The following is a 25,187-nucleotide window of genomic DNA, read 5'->3' on the forward strand; positions in this document are numbered from 1 at the left end:
CTTCCTTCTCGTGAGAAGCAGGAGTACCAGTGCCAATGGGAGTGCCCTCTGAGTTTGATTTAGTGGGGCTATACTAGACCTGCTAAATCAAGCACCAGAAGATTGACCACAGCAGCATCGATCTTGCATGTTGTATAGATGTACCCGAAACACTTGGGCACAGTGACCATCTTTTTTGTTTTGTGTAAATTATATGCATTGGTTTTAACTAGGACTAGTCAAAAATTACACATTTTTTGTGAAAAATGTATGGGGTTGGTTCCTTGTTTATTGGTGAAATGTCTAAGTTTTTAAACACACTCAGAAAAGTAAAATACAGACTCACTCCAATTTTACCAACTATTTGGGGATTGAGTTCATCCAATAAAAAATGTTCTAAAATTGAACATCTCAAAATTGCACTAGGTATGATGCATCAGTACGATGCACTGCATCAATTTCTTGTCCTTTAAACCATTGCAAAGCAATTCACAAAGCACGAGAGAAATCAGGTGAAGGCTCATTGACTTGCTCTTAATCAACATCACTTTTATTATGTGATTTTTCCCCACACTAGTCAGGAAAAATGTGTTCTATAACTGGGCACTTATAAGATTGGCCTTAGTAAAAATCAAAGTTCTATTATTTAAACTTAACCAAATATTTTATGTTTATTTGTCTTGTTGCAAATTCTGGTTTTATTTGGGTTTTGGAAAACTAATTTATTTTTATTTTTGTTTTGCTTTCTTGTTTTTTCTCCCCTTTTGTAGGAAAAAATAATTAATATGGGAAAGAAAGTAAGCAAACCAGCCACTTTTTTCATTTTTTCCCCCATTGGCTCCTCCTCATGTCATTAAAGCCAATAGAAAAATCCTCATTAATCTAGATGAGGCCAAAGATCTGGAGGAAGATCAAGAGCAAAGAGAACAAGATGGAGAGCATGATTGATAATGGAGACAAAGAAAAATAGAGCATGGGAACTGGAGGAGTACAAACCCAAACTAGATGCTAAATTCATTAGCCACAAAAATATGTACTATCAATGAGAAAGGCAGAGAGGCTACAAAACAGAAACAATAGGGAAAAAATAGCTTGCACAGTTCCAATAAGGTCCATCTATGTTGAATGTATTTTTCAAACAATGTGTATCCAACCAATTTCATCACCTCCTCCTCATTGTCTTGACAAAATCAAAGCAATATAGCTTTACCCCCAAAGCATAATATCCCGATGGCTTCTCAAGAGATTTCTTCTTGCAGTTATAGGTGTCATAGACAGGGAATTGATGTATCTGGCTTTCTTCTTTGCGTGTTCTTGGTACCACAAGCTGTGCGCAGCATGCTTTCAATTAATTTAAACTAACTTTCCATCTGCTCCAACAAATGTAGGATTTGAGTGAAAGACAGTATGATGGAGTGACATGAAATATGCAAATAGCAAATACTAATGTGAAAGGCAGTCTTCTGTGGAAAATGTAATAACCACGGCACATTCTTTCTACTCCATATTAAAGGCTCATGTTAGTGAAAAATGATTATTGTTCTCAATATTTTCCTAACCAACACAAGAGAAGAAAGCTTTCATGAAGGAGATGGAGATTTAAATTTTACACAGCTTTGTAAATTTAAGAACAGGATGCGTCAGATCAATTTCTTGTTAATTGCCACGTTAATCACGCTTTCTGTTCTGGAGTTATTTCATTACCTTTCTGCTGTTAAAACAAAACAACACAAATGCCAAATGTGATTAGAACTCTGAAAGCTTGGGATTTGTTATCAGCTTGCTCAGAATACTGGTTTGAAGAAATATTATGCTCTCTCAGCAAATAAAAGGTCCAACAAAGGGATTTAAATTTCACAAGCCAAGGCCACAGTGACACGGCTACAATTCAATTACATTCAAGTAATGACACAGACTAAATTACAGCAAGTACATACAACAAAAGGCTTTTGCTAGTAGCTGTACACACTTTTTAGGCGCTACTATAGTCCTTTGTGATCACTTGGTATAAAGTAACAACCTACCATTGATTCTGAGGGCTCATCTCCACTATGCTGGAGATCGATGCTGCAACAATCAATCCATTGGCGGTTAATTTATCGCATCCGCTTATATGCAATAAATCAGTTTCTGAGTACTCTCCCATTGGCATCGGAACTCCACCAAGATACGAAGAGTAGCTGGTGTTGACAGAGGGCAGCCCCCATTCCCTTACTGCACACAAGACATTGCGGTAAATACATCAATTTCAGCTATGCTATTTGTGTGGCTGAAGTCACGTGGATTAGATCGACAGTGGGGGTTAGTGTAGACAAAGCATGACAATAGCCTTTGAAGCTATGACTGTTTAAAAGCTTCTGCTATGTAAGTTTTAACTGGGGATTGATCCCACTCCCGCTGAATCCTATGGCTGCAGGACTGCACACTTGATTTCCAACTTTTACACAGTATGAGAATTTACATTGCAACACTTCTTTTGCATGCTGGTGCCTTGCTCTTAAATTGCTAGCTTTTAAGATCTTGCTTTTAACCTTGCTTTGACCACTGTGGCTGCTGGCATGGTTTGCAAATACAGCTTGAATCAAAATTCTAGGCCTGGTGAAGTAGTTACGTGAAGATGGTGTAGCACTAGGGAAAGGCAATGAAAAGGTAAGTGTTTGATGTACTGTTGTCTCAGATCCTCAAAAGCATTTAGCCATCTCACTACAATGGAGCTAGGATTTAGTTCTTCACAACATCAACCTAAATTTATACCCACGCTCATTCCAACGGGGCATGTACGGAGGCTAATAAATATGAAGACATAGGAAATACCATACTTAATGAGACCAGTTGACCATATAGAGTTGTGTTTCCAATAGCAGCTATTACTAGGTACTTCAGAAGAAGAAATCCTGCAATTATGGAGTAACCTACCTTCAGGGAAAGTTCCCTTCTCACACACGCTAGATAGACGTTGGCTTATGACCCAAGTCTTGAGGGTTTCCTACCCCTGCCCAAATGCCTGGTGTTCTGTAACAATTACTATTATAAATCTGGTTTTGTTATCCATAACGATTCACAATCCCTTTTATAATTCTGCTAAGATTTTCAGTGACAGCTTGTGACAAGGAGTTGTGCAGGTGCATATTGGGTGAAAAAGTGTTGCCTGTTATCAGATTTGAATTTAACAGCTTTTAGTTTCATTTACTGGCTCCTGTTTTTTTTATTTAGAGACACTTCTAATTGTATATATTCTATATTTTGGGATTATTCTGAATGTATGTGAGGTTTCCAGGACTTCAATTCCCTCTAGACTATTAGATGAGGTAAGTCATGTCATTTTTATTTAGCGGGTTATAGTCCCTTGTTTAGACGTTACTTCACAGATTTGACCTCTGACCTAAGAGTCTCCAGTTTCAGTCTTTTTCTTAAATCTTCGAGAATCCCATTCCTCAAACTCCCTAAGAGTTTCCTCAGGATCTCCTGAACCAAAGTGGTCCTTTTCCACTTTGCCTCAGGACAAATGATCATAACCCTCATTAAGTATACTCTTGTAGACAAATATCCCAGCAGCAGTGGTGGGAAATCATTTCATTTTCTTGTGACATAAAGATGAATTTGTCCCCTACTCTGTGGAAACAAAATGCTGGGATGTTAGACAACTGTATCCCTTATGTCTTCCCCCTGTTATTGTTGTATTAACAACCATTTTTCATTTCAATGTCCCTAGTCCTTATTTTTCTGCATCTCATATATTATATCCACTCTCTGAGTTCATTACTGGGATGCCGTGTTTGTTCTGCTCAAACAATTTGCTGTTAATGATGAACATTTTAATGCTCACAATTCGGAACCAACCCAGGTGTACCAGCCACAATATTAATATTAGCAGACACACACTTTTCTACTCCACTTGTGTTTAATAATTTCACTTACTGCTATAAACAGATCCAGTCTCTTGGTCAATTTTCAGTAAAAATGGTGACTTTTAAAAAAACAGTTTGTGCTGTGAATGTTTTACAGGATATTTACACAGCTACAGCAAATAATTTCTTAGACAATTTATATGCTCATTCTGAAATACTTGTCAGAGATGTGATTAGACAAGCTTAATTATAGGCAGCATGACAAAGTGTGTGTCAGGAAACCTTAACATTTCTGCCTATATAAGCAGTTTCAAAGGAATACGAATACCCTGCCAATCACATCCATGTTTCAGGTATAGCTTGCTGGTATTTTTTAACCTGCATTAAAAGTGTTTACAAATGGGGCTGTTTCATGCACAAGTTTAACGTTTAATCAATATGTGTTGAATTGAGAGGCAAATTGAAGCTATGGCAGAGAGAGAGGAAAAAAGAATAAAAATGCATTGCTACACAGAAAGAAAATGCGAAAGTGACAGATTAAGTAATTTAAACTGAAGGTAATTGAGGATGAATACGGGGGATATTTTATTTTATGCCTGAGCTGGATCATTGGTTGAAAATAATCACTTAGTGCAACAAAGACACTAATCCAGAAAGGAGATGGAATAGTGGGAAGGCAATAGGATGAGTAATAGAGTTAAGAGACCAAGAATGCAGTGAGGCAGGGATGGTAATGCAAGTTATTGAACATTGGGAACAATGGGAACTAATGGTAATTAGCACTAATGTGAACACATTTTCTCCTCATAAATCCATTCTTGATGGCAATGAGAGCTGCCTGCATGTACATTCCGGGAAGCACATGGTCCTAATACACTAACGAGCAAAGCGCCACTGGAAGGAGAGGGTAAAAAGAGAAGAGAAGGGAAAGGTTTCAGCAGCGCCTATCCAGAAGGGTGTGTAATTTGCTGGGTGGTGTGTGTTTCAGGTCTCCTCTGTGCCCAATCTGCAGAATGTATGAGTCTATCACAGACTGTCTTAGGACGCATCTGCAGTATGAAGAAGATTGACGCTGCCACAGTCAATCTTCTGGGGTTTGATTTAGTGGGTCTAGTGAAGACGTAATAAATCAAACTCAGAGAGTGCCCCCATTGATGCTGGTACTCCTGCTCTTCATGAGGAATAAGGAAAGCCAATGGGAGCATTGACTCCCATTGACCTTCTACCATGTGGACGGTAATGTAAGATACATTGACTCCAACTACACAAGTAACGTAGTTGGAGTTGTGTATCTTAGGTTGACCTTCCATTCCAGTGTAGACCAGGCCATAGAGAGTTTGAGATGCAGGCGGTTGCACCATTAGTTCTGCAGGTTCCGGGTTCAATCCCCACGTGTTAGCTACGATTGTGGTTGTCATAGATGCGCCTTGTTATGTAAAGGATATTATGATTACAGACCTAGGTGCATCACCTTGGCCCCCCTCTGGTCTGTCTTAGCCTCAGAAGTGGGGCCCTGGGCCTTCAGCTCTCTCTGGGATGGAATCCAGCTAGTCTACCATACTTAGGCCCAGCCCTGGATTACAGTATCTGAATACCACTCATCCCACACTTGCAAATCTTCGCTGAACGAGCTATGACCAGTGATTATTAAAGAGGACTAGATAGTTTTCTGAAAACTAGTGATAGAAATGTAGGCGTGTTAGTCTGGTGTAGCTGAAACAAAAAACAGGACTGTGTAGCACTTTAAAGACTAACAAGATGGTTTGTTAGGTGATGAGCTTTCGTGGGCCAGACCCACTTCCTCAGATCAAATAGTGGAAGTGACAATAGTCCTGTTTTTTGTTTCTGAAAACTAAGTATTGTTTTCTTCTGAAAGTAGGAACGGAGCAAAGTGTACCAGAAAAAAAAAAAGATTTTAACACAATAAAATATGTCTTACCTAAGGCTTGCCATCTATATGGATGCTTAGGAAGGCTTAGCTGTTTCTGCTGCTCCTTCAGAATCTGGATCATTTGGGTCTTCGTGCACAGCCCCATGATAACTGCTTCCCAATTGTGGACAGAAAGATTTTTTTTTTTAATTTTCTTGTTTACCATATACAGTCTTTTTGATCTCTGTGTTCCCAGCACTGGCAAAAGAGCTGTTAGCCTGGATATAGCTTCCTCCTAGCCAATAGATCAGGTATTTTTTCTTAACTTCCTGATCTATTTACCAGGAGGTGTTTTACCTGGTGCCATTATGTTGTCTGTCTTCTCATTTCATATTACATTAAACCTCATATGCATACCGTCAGCATGTCAGTAACCCAATATCTGGTTCACATGTGATATTCGTAAGTTATTCCCAGAGCCTTCAGATAGGACAATGCCTAGAAAACAGGAAAGATTAATATAGAATTTGTAGCGGTAACTTATTTGGTGTCATTCCCTCCTGAACATGGGTGCCTGTTTGCTCTTGGTTGGAGGGGACTTGCTCCTAATTATGTATGTCACTTCTTCTTGCCCACCCAAACTATAGGTGTATGCCAGTCCCAAAGAGTTGTGAAATGTAGGGCAGAGGAACCAAGAAAGATGGACAGAGCCACATGGTTGAGCAAAGCTTGAGAATGGCTAAATTGAAAAATGAAAGTCTGGTTTAATACAAATATACTAAGCCCTCCAGTCAGGCTAGATTCTGAAAACCAGGCAATTTACAGCTTAGGGACCCTGAGATAATGACAGGTGGGTGAAAAAGACAGCACAGCTTGGCGCAGAGTGTGGTGGGGGAAGTACAACTTTTGAGTTAGCACTGTCTGGAAACCCTCTGAGATTAGGCTGTGAAGACATCACCCTCTGAGGAAACCAACAAACAAAAACACGTTTCAAGCACAAATGGCAGCCATACAAGTATATAGTGTATGACAAATGAGGGAACTTCTGACTGATAACCCCCAAATCTGACCCAGTTTATCCACAGTCACCGAGTTTCATTCACACATAGCTCCAGGGCTGCTCTGCCTGGCAGCCATCGCTAGACCTCAGCGGGTCAGTGTAATTTCTGTTTCCTTCCTATTTGGCAAAGTTATGCACTGTTCTTCTAGGGGCAATACTCTTCATCTGAGGATAGTTACCAGGTCTGCTGAACATTTGCATTCAATTTTAATTGGAGATTTAAATTTGCTGCCATTCACATATTATGTCCTTAATCACTACACGAAAATTCTCCCCAAAAAGAAAAATAATTGCTGTGCCTTGGTACATTCTAAAGAATTTGTTCTCCAAAGAACTTGTTCCATTAAATTCTCAAGTAATTATTTTAAAATCCAATAACATTTGGTTAAAACATGCACACAGAAATCAACACTCCCACACACATAGCTTTTGTAATGATCTTAATGGCTAACTTTAAGTTGCCAGATCTAAAAATGTTGGCCATACATATTAAAGTACTGTATTGCTAGTGTATTTTCTAGCACTAGTCATTGTTTCCTCTGGCTCAGCCTAGTGTCTTTTCAGTTTCTTTTCGTGTGACAAAAAAAACCCAGTGAAACTTTTTCTACAAAATTATAAAATCTCCAAAATAAATAAAATCTCAGATTTGGAATCTGGATAAATCAAGAAAGTGACTTCAAAAGCTTTTTGTTTTAAACTAGTGAAAGGGTCTGAGTTGAGAGTCAAATGCTTAACTTTTCCCTGTTCATTTATTTGAAGTTCTTCTGGGATTCTGAATTCTATATGTTAACTCGTTCAGATTCTCACTTTTTCTTATTGGTAATTTTGCCTTGGCTTGATAAAATTGGTTTTAAATTAGTAAGATGTTTAGCAAACCCAGTGATATATCTTGTTTGATGTGCAAGGAGACATGCTGTTCTATAAGTGCTGCTAATTGAGTATCACGTTTTGACTATTACTTATCATTGTACAGGTACTTGGGGAAAAATACTTGTTATTTTCTGTGAACTTGCTGCTATTGTTAACATACAGTTAATAGCCCTCTCCCACCTCTCTCTCTCTCTCTCTCTTTCTCTCTCTCTCTCAGAAGCTTCTCCACAGTTCAGTTCACACCTGGACTTTGAAAGAGTTGCAACAATTCACAGAGTTCAAAAATGTCTGGGAGACATTTTTGTCTCCACACAAAATGTTAATGAAGACAACAAAACAGAAATTAGAGTGTTGCTCAACTTCTTCAATACTATGTAATGTTGATGAGGGCTTTCCTCATCCAGGCACAGGCCGACTAGGAATGTATATTTATGTATGTATTTATTAACCTGCTTTTAAATATCTCCAGTGATGAAGATTTGACAACCTCCCTTGTCAATTTATTCCAGTGCTTAACCACCCTGACAAGAAGCTTTTCCTAATGTCCAACATAAACTTCCCTTCCTGCAATTTAAGTCCCATTGTTTTTTGTCCTATCATCAGACGTCAAGGAGACCAATTTTTCCACCTCCTCCTTATAACGCCCTTTTAACTACTTGAAAACTGCTATAATGTCCCTTCTCAGTCTTCTCTTTTTTCACACTAAACAAATCCAGTTCTTTCAGTCTTCTCTCACAGGTCATGTCTTGTAGACCTTTAATTGTTTTTGTTGCTTTTCTCTGGACCCTCTCCAATTTCTCCTCATCTTTCTTGAAATGTGGTGCCCAGAACTGAATGCAATACTCCAATTGAGGCCTAATCAGCGCAAAATAGAGTTGAAGAATGACTTCCCATGTCTTGCTCATAACACCCCTGTTAATGCATCCAGGAATCATGTTTGTTTTTTGTGCAACAATGTCACAGACAGAAATACAAGGGATGGTGTGCCAGAAATCCATTGTTTTAGACTGATGACAGAGCTATTTCCAATTAACTGTTTTTCACCAATGGGCTTTGCTTCCAATAAAGAACTTGTATCATATAAAGATCTACCAGTACTATTTGGAGTCTCTATGGATGTAAATGACTTCAAGGCAATGGAGAATCAAAGTGAAAACAAAATGCCAGAATGTTTGTGGCTTGCACCCTCTTTGCACTTGTACAAATGACTGCACAAAAGCAAAGCCATGGGGAATCACCCTTCAGTCTTCCAAACTTGTAGGCAGCCAAACCTCGGATCTAAAAAAAGAATTTGGACTTCAGCAGTGTTCATATTGATGTATATGATGAAGTAAGTTGCTATTCAGGAAAGCTTATGCCATAATAAAATTGTTAGTCTTTAAAGTACCTTTGGACTCCTTGTTGTTTTTATTAAAAACTGTGAAAGCCCTATTAGTCAAGATGAAAGAAATTTCACATGATCAAAACATTTGTGAAAACAGTGCAGAAGCACCAACAGTGCCATCCAACCTAAAACCGACTCTAGTATGGCTTTGAACTCATCCTGGACCTGGCTGTGAGTACTAGCTTTGTAGCCGATTGCTGGTTTGAATACAGACTTGGTTCTACTTAATCAGTGCATCTAGATTGGCAAGATCTAGATTGGTGCCTGTCTACACTGGCCGCTTGAATTTGCGCAAGAGCACTGAATTTGCGCAAGAGAATGTACAAAATCAGTGCTTCTTGCACAAATACTTTCACGCTCCCTCTCAGGGATAAGTCCTTTTGCACAAGAATACTTGCACAAGAGGGCCAGTGTAGACAGGCACCTTAATTTTTTTGCGTAAGAAAGCCTGATGGCTAAAATGGCCATCGGAACTTTCTTGCACAAAAGTGCGTCTAGATTGGCAGGACGCTTTTCCGCAAAAGCACTTTTTATGGAAAAGCATCCGTGGACAATCTAGACGCGCTTTTCCGCAAAAAAGACCCGATCGCCATTTTCGTAATTGGGGCTTTTTTGTGGAAAACAAATCTCTGCTGTCTACACTGGCCCTTTTGCACAAAAGTTTTTCGGAAAAAGACTTTTGCCCGAACAGGAGCAGCATAGTATTTCCGCAAAAGCACTGACAATCTTACATGAGATCATCAGTGCTTTTGTGGAAATTCAAGTGGCCAGTGTAGACAGCTGACAAGTTTTTGTGCAAAAGCAGATGATTTTGCGGAAAAACTTGCCAGTCTAGACACAGCCTGTGGGTTCATCTAGACTACATAGTTCCGACGACGGAGCCATGTAAAGTAGTTTACTCGACATAGTCAATGAAGCGGGGATTTAAATAATCCCCGCTTCATTAAAATAAAAATGCCTGCTGCGCTATGCTGACAATCAGCTGATCCAGCACAGCACAGCAGTCTAGACGCAGATTGGTCAACAAGGGAAGCCTTTGTTGACCACTCCGGTATGCCTTGTGAAACTACTTTACATGGCTCTGAAGACGGAGCCGTGTAGTCTAGATGCACCCTGTCTGGGACTGGAATTCCTCTCCCTAGAGGTTTGACAGATTTTCTTTCCTCACAACTCTGAGAGAGACAGAGAGTTATGTTTTATAAAAGTCCAGTTTGCAACCTACAAACATCTTTTGACTCAGGCAGATGTCTTATGAACTGTCTGGTTTCGTATGACTCAGTGACCCCTGTTGGGAACAAACAAAAAGAGATCTCCCGAAGCCTCATGGTGCTACACAACCTGAAAAAGGTCCTAGAGGTGAGACACACTGATACGTCAGCTTGTCTTCTAATTCCAAATGAGTGAGATATTGGACAGAGGGAGAGAAGTAGGAAACCAAGTGATGTTCATTTACAAATCCAAAACTGAACAAAGATCCAGGTTTAGTTTAGTGGATGAATATTAGTTTGAGCAACTTTGTTTGTTTGTTTGTTTTTGCTTGCTCATAGGTTTTAATGGGAAATGGACAAACACTCTTCAAGCAACAAAATGACCTCTCCAAAACAAAAACAGAAAAAAACTTCTCCCAAATCCACCCAACAGTCTCTGATTTTTTCATACTTTGGTTACAAATAAAGCGTTGGACAAAGTAATAGAAAAATCAGTGTCTGATTCTTTTATGTAACATCTTGCTGGCCAAAGTGTGATTTTGCTAGGCCACTGTGTGATTCTCTTATGTATTGATTTGCTACCAGCAACCCTGCATCTACCCTGGTGCATGTCTATATAGCTTCTTCCCCTAGGCCAATTCCCATATTAATTAGTGTGCAAGACAAATTAATTCAGCTGTATTACTTTTTATTTTCCTAATGAATTGTGATCTTAATGAGCACTTGCAGTTTAATACTAAAGTAAAAAGGGCCTCAAATGACCCTTTTTTGTGAAATTGAAGGGTATGGCTTTTTGCAAAAACTGTCTTCTTTGATTTGCATTACAATTAATTTTAATTCATATATTTATCCTGGTTAAAGATTGGGGGTAGCTCAGTGAAAAGACAGCTTCTAAAATGTGCATACTCCTCCGCTCATTTTAGAGTCAATGCAAGGAAGAGAAGAGAGCACATCTTTGATTGTCCCATTTTTTTAAAAAGCATCTTGGATTGTGCCCCAAAGGATGGAGCTGTGTGCAGCAAAAAGTTTCATTTACTTCAAGTTCTCAGTGTTCATTTACTAAAGAACAATGTGCAGTAGCAGAGTGCCAAGGAACATGAATTAAGATGCTAGGAACATGATGAAGACCAGCACCTGTATTAGGGTGTGTCTAGACTACAGAGTTTTGTCGACAAAAGTAGACTTTTGTCGACAAAACTATACCTGCGTCCACACTACCGCTGAGTTCTGTCGACATAACGTCGACAGAACTCAGCAGTTTTGTCGACGCTGGTAAACCTCATTTTACGAGTCATAACGCTTTCTGTCGACAGAGTTCTGTCGACAGAAGGTGTTATTGCATGTAAACTGTCCTTTGCGTCCACACTACCATGTTGACAAAGCAGCTTGCTTTGTCAACAGAACTCAATGTAGTCTAGACGCTCTTTGTCGACAGAAGTTTTGTCGACAGTATCTGTCGACAAAACTTCTGTCGACAGAAGCCTGTAGTCTAGACGTACCCTTAGTGTCCCCAAAGAGCCACAATTAAAAGTAGATCACTAAATTGACACCATAGCTAAACTCTTGATGGCTCATGAATGCAAAGGAATACAAGACAAATTATGACAAATCAAAGCACATGAATGAAATGACGGGGTACCTTAATGGAGAGACAGACAGAAAAATTAGATAATTCTGCATATCTTTTGGTGGAAAATATAGAATTAGAAATAGCTATTCAGCTCCAAGCTGTATTGATTGCTTACTAGTTCAGTGATTATGTCAGGCATGGCATACTCATCAGCGATAATAATCGGGCGGGGGGAGAGGAAGGAGGCAATCTCAGGCCATTTTTTTCCTGTTGTGGCTTGAAGAAACTGCAGAAATTAGGGACTGAAAAGATTGATGCTGCCCATCAGGAAAATACAGCGTTGGAAAAAATCCTATATTAGCTGGAAAGCAGACAGGATGATCCAATACCATCTCTGTGGCTGTACCCAAAGTGTCCATTTTTGTCACATTTATGAAGAATAGCAAGAAATGGTAATCACTGGGACAGAGGGAGGGGCTGAAAAGGGCCTAAAGGGTGTGAAAGAACAAGTTGCACTGACTTTCCCCTGGGACAAAGTTGGTGAAAGTCGGTGCTCAGAAATCACTGTGGAGCCCAGGCTGAATCCCAGGAAGTAGGGGTAAAGGTCTCAGATTTCAATCTCCAGCACAAGCGGGAACACTGGCATTGCTATTTTAGCCCAAGCCCTGTGAGCCAAGTCAGTTGACCCAAGCTCAGCAATTTGGTGCTGTGAGTTTTTCTTTGTGGTGTAGACTTACCTGTAGGTGCTTCGGAAAACTTACCTGTAGGTATTTCCCCCACTCCATTTTTTAACTTTTTTCATCTTTACCTTTCTTACTTTGGCTATTTATGTTGCAGCTCTAATCTTTTCCACTCACTTTCAGATTTTTTTCCATCCATGTGCAGAATAAATTTCTATGTGCACCATGGCATGTGACAATGTGCACCACTAGTGGAAACATAAACTCGAGCTGTGGGCATGCTGCTAATCAGCTGGGCAGCATTTGACTCTCTCCTGAGTGTCTGCAGATGTGCACAGCTTACAGAGAACACTGCTAATCACCCCCATTTTGTGGGATCCCTTTGTGAATGGTCACAGTCAGCTTTGGACTTAACGCTTTTAAATCATTTTGATTCATTTGCAAACTTTGCCACCTCAGATCATTTATGGCTGCTTTGAACTTAGTAGACAATACAAAGCCTCAGCCCTCCCCCTCCCCAGCAATTTACCATTTAATAGGGTGAAAACTCCCTATTTATTTTTACTATTTTTTTCCTGTGTGTCCTATTTTATTCCAGCTGCATTTCATTGGCTACTCATTAGTTACTGCTTTAAAATTTTTCAGTCATTTAAGCAGGGAGCAGAAACAAAACCATGGGAGTTAGGTGAATTACTACAGACAACCAATAGCAGTTTGTGAACAAACTCTACCATTATTATTCAACAGAATGATTCATAAGAATCACAATAGCATTTGAAGCAAGTTGGGCATCGTTTTCAAGGGAATCATTCATTGAAACAAGAGGCCAGCTGGCGTGCTCATTTTCTAACTGAGCAATTTCAGCTTGCCTTGCAATGAAGAAGCAACTTATATTTGCCTATCTTGTCTGGAAATGGTGATGCTCCCACCTATAAACCATGAACAATGCATCCCATGCCATAAGGAGGGGCACTCTACAGCCACATGTGATAAATGTGGCAGACATATTAAACAATAAATCATAGTATAATGCAATGCTGAAAGCTCTGGGCAATGGTGACTTACTTCCCTTCTGCATGTCAGGGCACTCAGGGGAAAAGGTTGCATGTCGTCCAAACCAAGGTGTTATAGTTGAGGAAGATCATCTCATAGAAAGAGCATTGTCCCTTGCCTTATGTCTGCAGAGAAAGACATTATACTGAAGCAAGCGGATATTATTGGTACTGGGCCATTCCTGAGGTCTTTCCCTCAGTAATAAATGTGTACAATCTGAACGGTAACTCACTTGAAGCACTGGCAGGAAGGGTTCAGCAAGCTGAATCTAGCGCCTGAGCATTAGACTTTAAATATATTAGGTGTTTTCTCCCACAGTGCAGATTGGTTCCCCGGTCACAGTCTCTTCATAGCATAAGGGCAGAACCATTGTAGGAGACCCCCTCCCCCAATATGGCAATGGGGAGTTAATATGTTGGTAACTCCCCTGTCCTGAACCTCCTATGAGGTCTCCCAGGAGAATGTTAAGTTTCTCTTGCCAACTATATCATTGAAACAGAGGTGTGGGCACTTGTACTTGGGAGGGGGGGAGAGCATTCCCTTAGTTTCCTGGATCATCGTTGGCACTCAAAGGAAGTTACCAGCACATTCTGGAGAACACCATTTTGGTACCATGCAAGTGGGCCAGGAAGCATTGCGGAAATGCAGTACTGCGCGGGCGCAGAAGTCCAGCACTGTGCCAGCCAGTAGTGTTCACTGCTTTGTTGAACTTTATTTTGGCATTTGATTTTTGTCCAGGGTGGCTTATCTTGGAAGCCCTTAGCTTCCTTCTTCTGGAAGACGGTGATGAGGGCTAGATGCCTGAAGCCAAAGGGAAGTGAAGTCAAGTAATGTGACAAAACTGGGTCCTTGACATGCATAATCCTCACCTGAGCTGGAGTATGCAAATTAATCCATTTCTCCCTGTCATATGAAGTCTGGTGAATAGTCTCTTGCCTTCCCTGGTCCCACTCTGTGGCCAACTACAATCAGTTCAATTTATTTCTTTAATGAAGGCAGCTGTCTCTTCAGGGGCAGGCCAGCCTCTTCCCAGTGGGGAGGCTGAGGTTGGGGCTAGACAGAAGATTGAAAGAGCTGTGCCAGCTCCCATCCTCCAATGCCCTGCCCACCTCTGCCGTAGCCCCAGGCCTTGGCGCAGTTGGAAGCTGGAAGCCAGAGCCAGACAGAGCAGAACACTGGCTACTTGCAGCAGTAAGGGCTGGCCGGGTGGGGGGGACCTGGTTCCAGAGCCAGCAGAGCCCTCGGGGTGCAGTGACCATGGAGGGTGGATCCAAGGAGCCTGAGCTAGTGTGGGTTACTTCTTCACTGCTGCTGAAGCTGAGTTCCTAGCCCGTAGTCACCACGCTGTCTACTCTGCTTCAAAGCTGGGCAACAGGAAAGTACCAGCAGTTATAGGTGGCTATGGGGGAGTGGGCTAAGGCACAGTTCAGAATAGCTGTAACTTTGGCAAGCCTCCTCCTAGTGCTGCCTCTTCTGATCTTGATGCTAGTTCAGTGTGCTGTGGGTTCAGAACCCTGCATCACCCATAAAAGGGTGACTATATGGAATGATTATGCAGTTCCCTTTATGCAATGTGGTCTCAGGAAGGTCTAAGCCCAGACAACAGGATAAAAGCCCAGACATCCTTTATTTGAGCATTTCACAAATAAATTACAAGTTTCTTTGCAACCACATCATAAATCAAAACGTTTATTTACACCTCAGAAACAGCAAGCAATTCAGCAACTAGGGGGCCTAAAGGAACCATTAGCTGGAAAAGTAGCTGAATAAAATATTCAAATTCAAACAAAAGCTTTTCTTTCCCCTCGCTTGAACTTTTGCAAAAAGAAAATCATTTAAAAATAAGTCCCAATGATGACTGAAGAAGACAAGAGTTCATGATGGGGGCAAATGTGATGACCTAGGAGGTTACCACTGAATGCTTCAATTAATCACACAGCATGTCTGTACTGAATTCACCACCGTACATGCTTTCGTTTTACAATCCTCCATCATGGGCAGGGCACATATGCATGCATGCCCATGCTCTGTCCCTTGAGACTAAATTCATTTAACCTCAAAACACCAAAGACAGACAGTTATTAATGTAGAGGAGAAGCATAACTTTCAGAGGATGGGACTAATGCTTGCAATATTGCCATCCTGCTGGTATTGAAGAAAGTTAGGATTAGGTTCTTTCTGTATCCTCTTGCACATTGCTACTGACTTGCTGGTACATAGACAACTAAATCAAAAGGCATCAGTAAACAATTATGCATACGTTTAAATTATATAAATCAATGTAAAGAGAAAGAGCATGAGAGACAGAAAGAGCTGAGTGAGGTTTAAATCAATACAACATCAGCGGTGGGAATAAACCATTTCTTTTCAGCAGTTTGGGTTGACCATGCAGAAACCATACCTCTGCTTGAGTTGTGTGTCCATCCATAAATTAAACTGCTTATTCCAAATCCCCATGCTGTATAGCCTCACTCTCTCCTGCTACCTAGATTAAATATAGATCTATATATGTATGTGTGTATCTCTATATATCTACATATCTACACACACATAGGAATTGTGCAACCAGTAACTTTCACTGAGAATTTGTGTGTTTTCGTTTCCTTTGGACATTGAAACATTTTGCAATCATCATAACTTGTGGTTAGGCAAAGTAGTAAGAGCATTGGGCTATACATTTTATACAGTAAAATAGTTATCCATAGCTGCTTTATGCGGGCTATAGTGTTGTCTTCTGAAATAGTTAACATGTGAAATTCAAGGTTACAAATTGTCAAGAATCAAATGGGAAAGAATTATTGGTTTTGTTTTTTGATACCTTTGGGAGATGTACCACTTGGACAGCAGAATTTCTACCGCTGCAGTAAGGGGAATATATATTTTTTCTTGGACCTGTTATTTGTGAGTCTGTCATTTTTGTCATCTTTTATTCAAATTTTACCTGAGATAAACACATTAGGTAAAAACTTGACTTCCAGACAAACAATAACACAATGTGATCTGTGTACAAAGCTCTGCTCTGTGATTAAATGGCTAAGTGTATTGGTAGCAGCAGAGGGGGAAAATTGGCAATCACCATGTCTTAGAAAACCAATGATGCAAAGGGATCACGTAGTATAACATACATGCTTCACTTTCCTGTGATGATTAACTAAAGCATTTGAAACTGGGTCACTTATCAACTGGGTCACTATCAACTGATTGGAAATCCTTAATTTAATCCATGAGATTGTATTACAGAGGACCCTAGTTTGAATGATTACCCAAGAGACCAACAGGACTTATTTGATTAGAAGCTGTGGTCATGCTAAATAAAAGTTAAACAAAATTGTACTGGGAACCTAAGGAATACTTCAAAGAGGTTAGTATGACTCATCTAGAATATAGATTTCCCTAAGTTCAAGACAGACCTACAATAATAGATCAATGATTTCCTAGTGTCTTATGACTAATTATGTTACTCTACTATTTACAGAGGACTGACAAAAGGAATGCATTGAGTGATGAGATGAAATATCTCAAGATATAAGGATTTACAGAGAGCAGGCTGGATTTTTTTTTTTTTTTAAATCTTGAATATCTCTGGTGAATGGAGTTACTCCTGATTTACCCAGGTGGGAATGAGATGAGAATCGGGCTCCATGGGTATATTATAAAAACATTGTTTGACTGTAATATAAATCTTATTTGACACCCACCATGAAATTAATGCTGGCTTTCCTTTGTTTTGATCTTCAGACCTGCAGTTACTGAGCATAATGTACATTAATATATGCACACAGGCATAATGTGAGCACGTTCATGAGGTGTATTGATAGTGTTTCCGTTAGCAAGTACACTGAAAATGACACATTTATTCTGCTAATCAACACCATTCTTTGATTAACTTAATAACTGTCATATTGGATTCATGTTTTACCAGAAAATACAGGGTTTTGAAATGAAATGATTTATACCAGCACTGCTTTGCATATGCTTCAAATTGAAAATGACTCAATTCAGTGTCTTTCCAAATGCGGATGACCTTGCATGTGTTACACACATATCCACACATAGTGAAATAAATGTAGAAACTAAAATAACTACGTTAAAATAACTGATGGATTACAAAAACAGCAAGATACACCTGGACAAATTCAAAACTTAATCCAACATAAAAAGGAAATGCAAAAAAACTGAGGTTTTTACTTTTTGATCTTTTCTGATAGTACGTGACAGAGAATGCTGCCAAATTCTGCTAGTTCCTGAGTTTCAGGAAATGATGTAATCTTGGGGCTTTTCCCTTGTGTAAGGAGTCCTGTAAGTTTTAACAGAGCTTCTTATTTGAATAAGGCTGTAAGATTTGGGTTTCTTGATGGATGTTTTTCTAGAATATGGGGCATGGGGAAATGAGAAAGAAATATTAAGATGGTAGCTTTGTCTTCTTTTGTGTGTGCCTAGAATGCACAGAGGTTAGCTCAGGCTGGAAGTAGGGGCATATGAACAGGAGAGAATGAGAGTTGAGGTTGCAAAAAGTCCCCACAATGTTGGATGAGATAACCGCTGTCCCTTTTATAGGTCAAGAATCTGCAATATTATTTGAGATGTTACTCTGCACATATTCTTGCACATAAATGGCAGACAACTGGCTTTACCCAACAGCTTGTTGCTAGGATAAATTTAAACAAAAAAGTTTTGTTTCTGGATTTAGGCCCCCTTAGAATGATCCACACTCCTTGGTCTGAACTAAAAACAGGGATAGCTTCACATAATGTCTCATGGAAGCCCACTGAAATCAATGGGGGAGTGTCTACACAGCAACATTATTTCGGAATAATGACCATTATTCCAAAATAACTATGCGAGCATCTACACAGCAATTCCGTTATTTTGAAATAATTTTGAAATAATGGACGGCTTATTCTGACTTCTGTAAACCTCATTCTATGAAGAATAATGCCTACTCCAAAATAGCTAATTCAAAAAAGGTGTGTATAGATGCTCCAGTTCTGCTATTTCAAAATAGACCCTCACAAGGGCCATTCTAAGTTATTCCTCCTGGGGCTCTAAATCGAGATAGCACATCTACATTAGGGAAGCCTGCCTCAGACTTTGAGGCTTCCCTGCAATGTAGATGTGCTATTTCAAAATAAGCTATTTCGGAATAACTATTCCAGAATAGTTTATTCTAAAATAACCATGCAGTATAGACGTAGCCTGTGAGTCTTTGCATTGATGGATTCTGAATGATGCCCAGAGGCAGGGGAAAGAAGGATCCCATTAGAAAAATACATTTATGTGGCAGGACAATTGTTGTTTCCATTACATTCAAGAAGAGAGTTTAGTAGACCAAGGCATGGGGTGCAATTCCTGTTTGGGAAAGATCCATGCTGTCTGCAGTATACATCCATTTTCCTTTTCCATACTTTGCATTTAACACTTTGTTTATATGTATACATGATTGGCAATTATATAGCAGCAGCACTCCCTGGTGCAGAAGACATGCAATTGTTCAGGTGAGAGTGACTTTTGAGATAGGCACTTTCTGCTTAAAGGCCTGCAGTTGCCTAAGGAACCTTCCGGAAATCCTTCTCAAAAGAGCCACCCATTGACCTCCAGTACTACTTTCACCATGCGTCATAGATGTTTGAGTTGCCAAAGAAAGAAGATCAGTGAGAATTTTTCCTGGGTGAGGACTTGAAGAGTTAAGCTCTCAGAGAAAATCAGCTTTTTGTATCCAGGTAGTTGATGTCTTAGCAAGAAACCTTCAAATTTAGGGAAGTCTACCACACAAGCTAACATTTTTGCTGCTGCCATATTAATTATTATTTTAGTTAAAAAGGACCTGTTGTAATATTTGGTATAATACAAGAAGTCGGAGAAAAGCTATTGTACAGCAATTTTTCACCACCAATACACATTTAATACCTAGAGTAACATCATGAAAAAAACTAAATGTGTGTTTGGAATTTATTTTTTATACTTCCAGAAAGCTTTCCTATTGAAACATATACATGATGTGGAAGGGATGTATATAATCTCACGGTAGTAATGACAACATACAGTATGACCCTTAAGTATTGTAAAAATGCTAACCAAAAACACAGCTGTGAAGATCTATTGCATAAGAAAGCATTGTTCTTTAAACTTTAAATAAGCAAGTTTATTAAAATATTCTAAGACAATTACCTCACCCTAGTTACTGGCAAGCTCTAGTAAAAGCCACTGTCTGTTACTAGTATAATTTTTTTGTGTATGTTAATTGTATAAAAAATTTGGTGTGAGCTTTGATGGATCATTTACAATTTATTAACAGGATGCTCATCTTGATACAGTTAGAAGTTTTTTGTTTACCTTACATGCTCACAGAATAAAAAAAGGATTAATATTCATACATCATGAACACCTTTTAATTCCATGTTTGCAAACAAGTGTGGTTATTTCACACACACAGAGAAATGATCTTGTTACTTTTAATTGAAAACTGTGTGTACATGTATTTGTATGTGTGCGTATATATATATATATATATTATATATCTCAAACTCTATATATGAATATATTTATACAATAGGACATCTATTTTCCTCACTGCACTCAGAGATGTCAATGAGAGCCACATGGCAGTAGAGAGAGAACAGGCCTTTGTGGTTAGGGGGTCAAAAATAGAGATAATCACTGCATCTGAGAAGAAATCCTATTACTTCTACTATTCTCCTAGGCCTTCTGACAGGTATACATCTATCTGCTTGATCACCTCTGCAGACCAGGCACTAAGTTTAAAATGCCCTCCACTTTACCAGCAAATAATTACCAGCAAGAGCAAACAGATTCAGGCCCAGAGTGGGCCAATATTCTAGATAATGACCTAGTGCATTTGCTTCAATTGACAGTTTTCAGCCCTCTTGAAAATTACAGCCTCCTTTTCTTCCAGTACTGCTGTCATTGTAATGTAGAGTAAAAAGCTGCTTTCCATGCTGCCTCATCATGACCACCCGTGGTTGAAGGAAAGAAAATGTTATGGGAAATAGAGCATTGGGAATTCATGCCTCTTGTTCATTGGGCCTGAGGTAAAAGAAATGGCATTGTGGAGGATTGGTTCTGGTCTAGCTGGCACTATAGACATGGTGATTTTAATGGTATGGTTGCAGTTCCTTTTGCCTTTTGTGTTACACCATTGTATAAATAGCATATACAATGGGTTTAGCTATGATAGGACAATTGTTATAACTCATCTGTGGCTCTGTCCCTCCCAAATTTCAGACAAATGTCTCATGAAAGCTAAGCCTATTGTGTATCTCTTCTCTGCATATAAATATATATATATATACACACATACATTCATACATATGCAAATACCAACCCACAGACAAAATATTTGCTTTTGAACAGTTGAATAGCAACAAGTCAACAGATAGAAAAAAATGGAGTCGTTCTATATTCAGCTCCCAGAAGGTCACGTGGAGATGTCATGGTCTTTTAACATTCAGTGAAAATTCGCATAAACCTTGCATCTTGCAAGAGAAAATCCATTATTGAACAACAGGAAGGGCAGAGGTTGTCAAACACTGACGTACAGTCGGATAGACTAAGTGAGGTTGCAAATGAAACTGAATCAGGAGGAACTGAGGCCTAGTAGTGAAGAACAGTAACTGTAAACTGTGATCTTCAAGTTGGATGTTTTCCTTGTCTTGTTGCCATGGCAACGCAGTAGGTCAGCTTCAAATGTCAGGAGTTCTTACAGACCTAGGTGATGGGAAATGTGTGTGGTTATTACTGAGCAGATCACTGCATTCTTTAACTATTCCTTAGGGGGAAAATACATCACATTACTCACTGGGTTGCATGCATGTTATTAAGCAATCACAGCTAAACCATCCAGCTTCAGAAGCAATTATTCGAAGACAGAAATCTATGGAGCAAACCTCAGAATGCCACTTCCGGCACTTAAGGATCTTTATCAGTGGTCTGAGCTCAAAACAGGATACAGGAGCTCCTGTGACCTAGCCCTTTTGTTCTTTGCACCTTAGTCAATTACACCAGCGTAAAGTGAGCTAAAATGCCAACTAATTCTCTCTTTTCAACCAACAACAGTGCAGGAAAAACAGGCAACTTTTTACAGAATATACAGTTTTAAAATTTATAGTCCAATTGGTGTTTTATGCTCCCTAGAGAGGCTGTGGTAGGAGAGAAACAACCAATGATACACAGGAATCCAAAGTATACCTCTTTTTTTTTATCTTAGCCAATTTGAAAACACTCGTGTTTGCAGGTATCACATTGTGAAGCATACATCTGCCTTTTTTAGACAGTCACTCTTTGCATTGAATCAGAAAGGTGACTACAGAAGACCCAAAGAAGCAATTAAGATCTGCTCGAACACTCACTGAAGTTAACGGGAGCCTTTTCGTTGACCCCATTCAGCCTTGGATGGATCCTTCACTGAGCTGAAAATACTGTGTTGGAATTGAGAATGAAGGCACAAGGCGTTAGAAAGAATTCAGGTCAAACTCCACAACTGTGTTGTTTTGCTGGCCCTGGCTCTCAAAAACAAATTAGGGTCCTGATCCTACAATAGCTGGACCCCCATTGCAATAGGGCTACAGGGAGATAGAAGGATCTGTTTACGTGCAGGCTTGGGCCATGAAGGCAAATACCATACACCCATATCAAAAGAGACGAGTGTGTTAAATGACTATACTTGTCAAATATATGTTAAATTTCTTGTCCTCAATCACATGTTTATAATGTGGCCCATTATCTATAAACACATGCAGCTATCCAGGACACAATGGGTATTATTTTGATGCAGGATTGCTATTTCTGCCTGCTTGTTTTTTATTATTTTCTTTTGTTCCTTTCAGGCAAATCGAGTTGAATATCAATTCTAATGAAATCCGTTTTGTTCTGACTAATTATTTTCTCGTTTTTATTGGTTTTGTATTATTTAAATTGAATTTAATGTTAAATTCCACTAACGAGGGAATTACATACAGCACAGCAGAGCTACCTGTGCAAACCTATAATAGCCTACCGTCCCCTATGGCAGAATATGAATTATGCGACATATGTTTCACTAATAAAGATAAGTTGAGGGAAATAAAACAACCAAAAGAATTTAGAGAGAGGCCTTTGAAAAAGTACAGCAGCTCAAGAGCTGAAAAAGAGAATTCAGCCACCACTGGCTATCTTCTACTTACCTTTATATTCACCTACCCACTGCTTTCTCCTTAGTTTGCTTAGATACCATCTATACATACTTATATATTTTTTTCTAAATTTTGAGAACATGTTGCCATGTGATGTCTACTAGGGCTTCACTTACCATGGAACTGCTGTCATTTTTTGAGGTGGGATTTAATGGATGTATAAACAGCACACAGTAATGCTACATACAAATATAGGGCAGAAAGGAGGCTAGCTTATATCCATTTCAACCACAGAGTGAATCTTAGTTAGCAAGGATGCAATCACCTGCAGTAGAATGTTGTCTGGATGGCAGAACTGATGTCACCCAGATTTCAAACTACCACAACATTGGAGATGGTTTGATTTTGGAGTTCCAGTGTGGTTATTAAAGACACAGATAATTGCAAAATTCTGACTCAAACTTGGATATGGAAACGTCTTGAGCCTCACCACCAATGTTTGGATGAGGGGTTCAGATTTGGACCAATCTTCCATAAACATATTGACCTCCTGTGACAGAGCAAAATACATTTTGCATCTGAAAGGCAGTATAATCTCTCCTAGCATTGTGAAGAATAATTTATTCAACCCAGATTCACATAAAATTATACTGACTTTTGAATCAAAAACCTATTCTGAGTTTCTAGAAGTTTCTTGGAGGTCTCAGAACTAAGGACAACTAGCCACATATAGCAAATAAACAATAATTAGAACACTTAATATTTGGTAATCCATTGGCTGAAATTTCTTTAGAAAATGAAGTTTTAGTACAAAATTATGAATATCCTAACAAAAATAGGGGTTACATTTGTTGCCTTAATCATTAATTATGAAAAGGTTGGCTAGGTCTAGTTTTGAACATGATTTTTTCATGCTACTTTTTTATATATTGGGGTACGTCTAGACTACAGGGTTTTGTCAACAAAAGTGGACTTTTGTCAACAAAACTATACCTACGGCTACACTACCGCTGGGTTCTGTCGACATAACATCAATAGAACTCGGCTGTTTTGTCGACGGCTGTAAACCTCATTCTACAAGGAATAACACCTTCTGTCGACAGAGTTCTGTCAACAGAAGGCGTTATTGCATCTATACTGTCCTTTGCGTCTACACTCTCATGTCGACAAAGCGGCTCGCTTTGTCGACAGAGCTGGATGTATTCTAGACACTCTTTGTCAACAGATACTATTGATAAAGCCTATGTTGACAAAAGCCTGTAGTCTAGACGTGCCCTTGGAATCTAGCAAAACTGTAACATAATATATATCTCCAAACCTTTCTTCACGCAGTATTGATAGTTCTTCCTGTGCTGTGCTAATGAAGAACAAAATACAAAACTTTATGATTTAATGGTTCTATTTTGAAAATTGTCTCCACCTGCAAACAAACAATAACTGCGCGCCTACACACACACACACAAAACCCACACACAAACCAGCCAACCAAAAATCCCACATGCCTGACCTTCATCTCTGGGTGTGATTTCTCAGTGAACTCATCCGCTTACCAGCTAGAATTTAGTTCCTTTCTTCAGGGACTTGTGTAATATTCCCAGTGAAATGCAAATCAAATAAAAGAAATATATTTAAATTTTCCTTGAAAAGTTGCATCAGCTGCTCCCTATAATTGGAACACCACCAAACAGATAATGAAAGGACAAGCAAACAAAAGGCTAGATCCTAAGCCTACCGGAGATACTGGTGTTGTTCAGCAATTCCTATGATCAGACTCATCAGATCATTGGAATTATAAAAGGAGCCACAGAGATTATTAAAGCATGCACATGGCTGAGAAGTCAATGCCAAAACTGGGCTCCAGTTTAAGTGAGGGATCTAGCATGTCTACACTTGACCTCCAGAGGTCAATCTTCTAGAGTTCGATTTAGTGGGTCTAATATAGATCCGTAAATCGAAGCTGAGGCAGTCCCTGCTGGCGTCCAGTACTTCTTGTTCTGTGAGGTGTAAGGGAAGCCAAATGGAGCATACCTCCCTCTGTGTGGATGCTGCTACAGCTCATCGTAAGGTAAACCAACTCCAGCTACGTATTTTGCATACCTGGAGTTGCATTCTTTAAGCCAATCTGCCTGGTCTAGGGTAGACCTGGCCTAGATGAGCACTAATTTTCAGCTGTTTGGAGTTATGGAATTTAAGCTTTGATTTTGTGAATGCATACACACAGCCACACACACACACATTTTTCAGAAACATGAGGGGGAAAAAAAACCCAGCAGGTGGGGATTCCATCTGTATTGGTTTTCCTGAGGAAAAAAATAGACTTTTATTTTCTTTATCAAGAGAAATCTGTCAAGATTTTCAGTGGGAGTTAAGGTTATTTCTTTGTGAGCCATGCAGTCTATCAAATGAAACCCTAGCAACAGTGAGACAAAAAACTGTTAATTCCATAGGATCCAGGGACAGCACAAATGATGTATTGCTACATTCTTCTGGATTTTGATGTAGCCAGAAGCCCTTGATGGGTTTCTTTCTTTTTATCT

The 25,187-nt window shown here is 39.4% G+C and overlaps 1 protein-coding gene across 1 annotated transcript in view; it reads right to left on the bottom strand.

The window, feature by feature from the left end:
* Positions 1-15,992: 15,992 nt before the first annotated feature.
* Positions 15,993-25,187, bottom strand: part of CDH13 (cadherin 13) — a 963,918-nt gene continuing 954,723 nt past the window's right edge. The window contains exon 14 of the mRNA XM_075939988.1: positions 15,993-21,247. Coding sequence (XP_075796103.1) covers positions 21,240-21,247 — 8 coding nt within the window. The 3' untranslated portion in view covers positions 15,993-21,239. The remainder of the gene's footprint in view (positions 21,248-25,187) is intronic.

The sequence above is a fragment of the Pelodiscus sinensis genome, chromosome 12 (genome assembly GCF_049634645.1).
Source record: "Pelodiscus sinensis isolate JC-2024 chromosome 12, ASM4963464v1, whole genome shotgun sequence".
NCBI classification, from domain to species: domain Eukaryota; kingdom Metazoa; phylum Chordata; order Testudines; family Trionychidae; genus Pelodiscus; species Pelodiscus sinensis.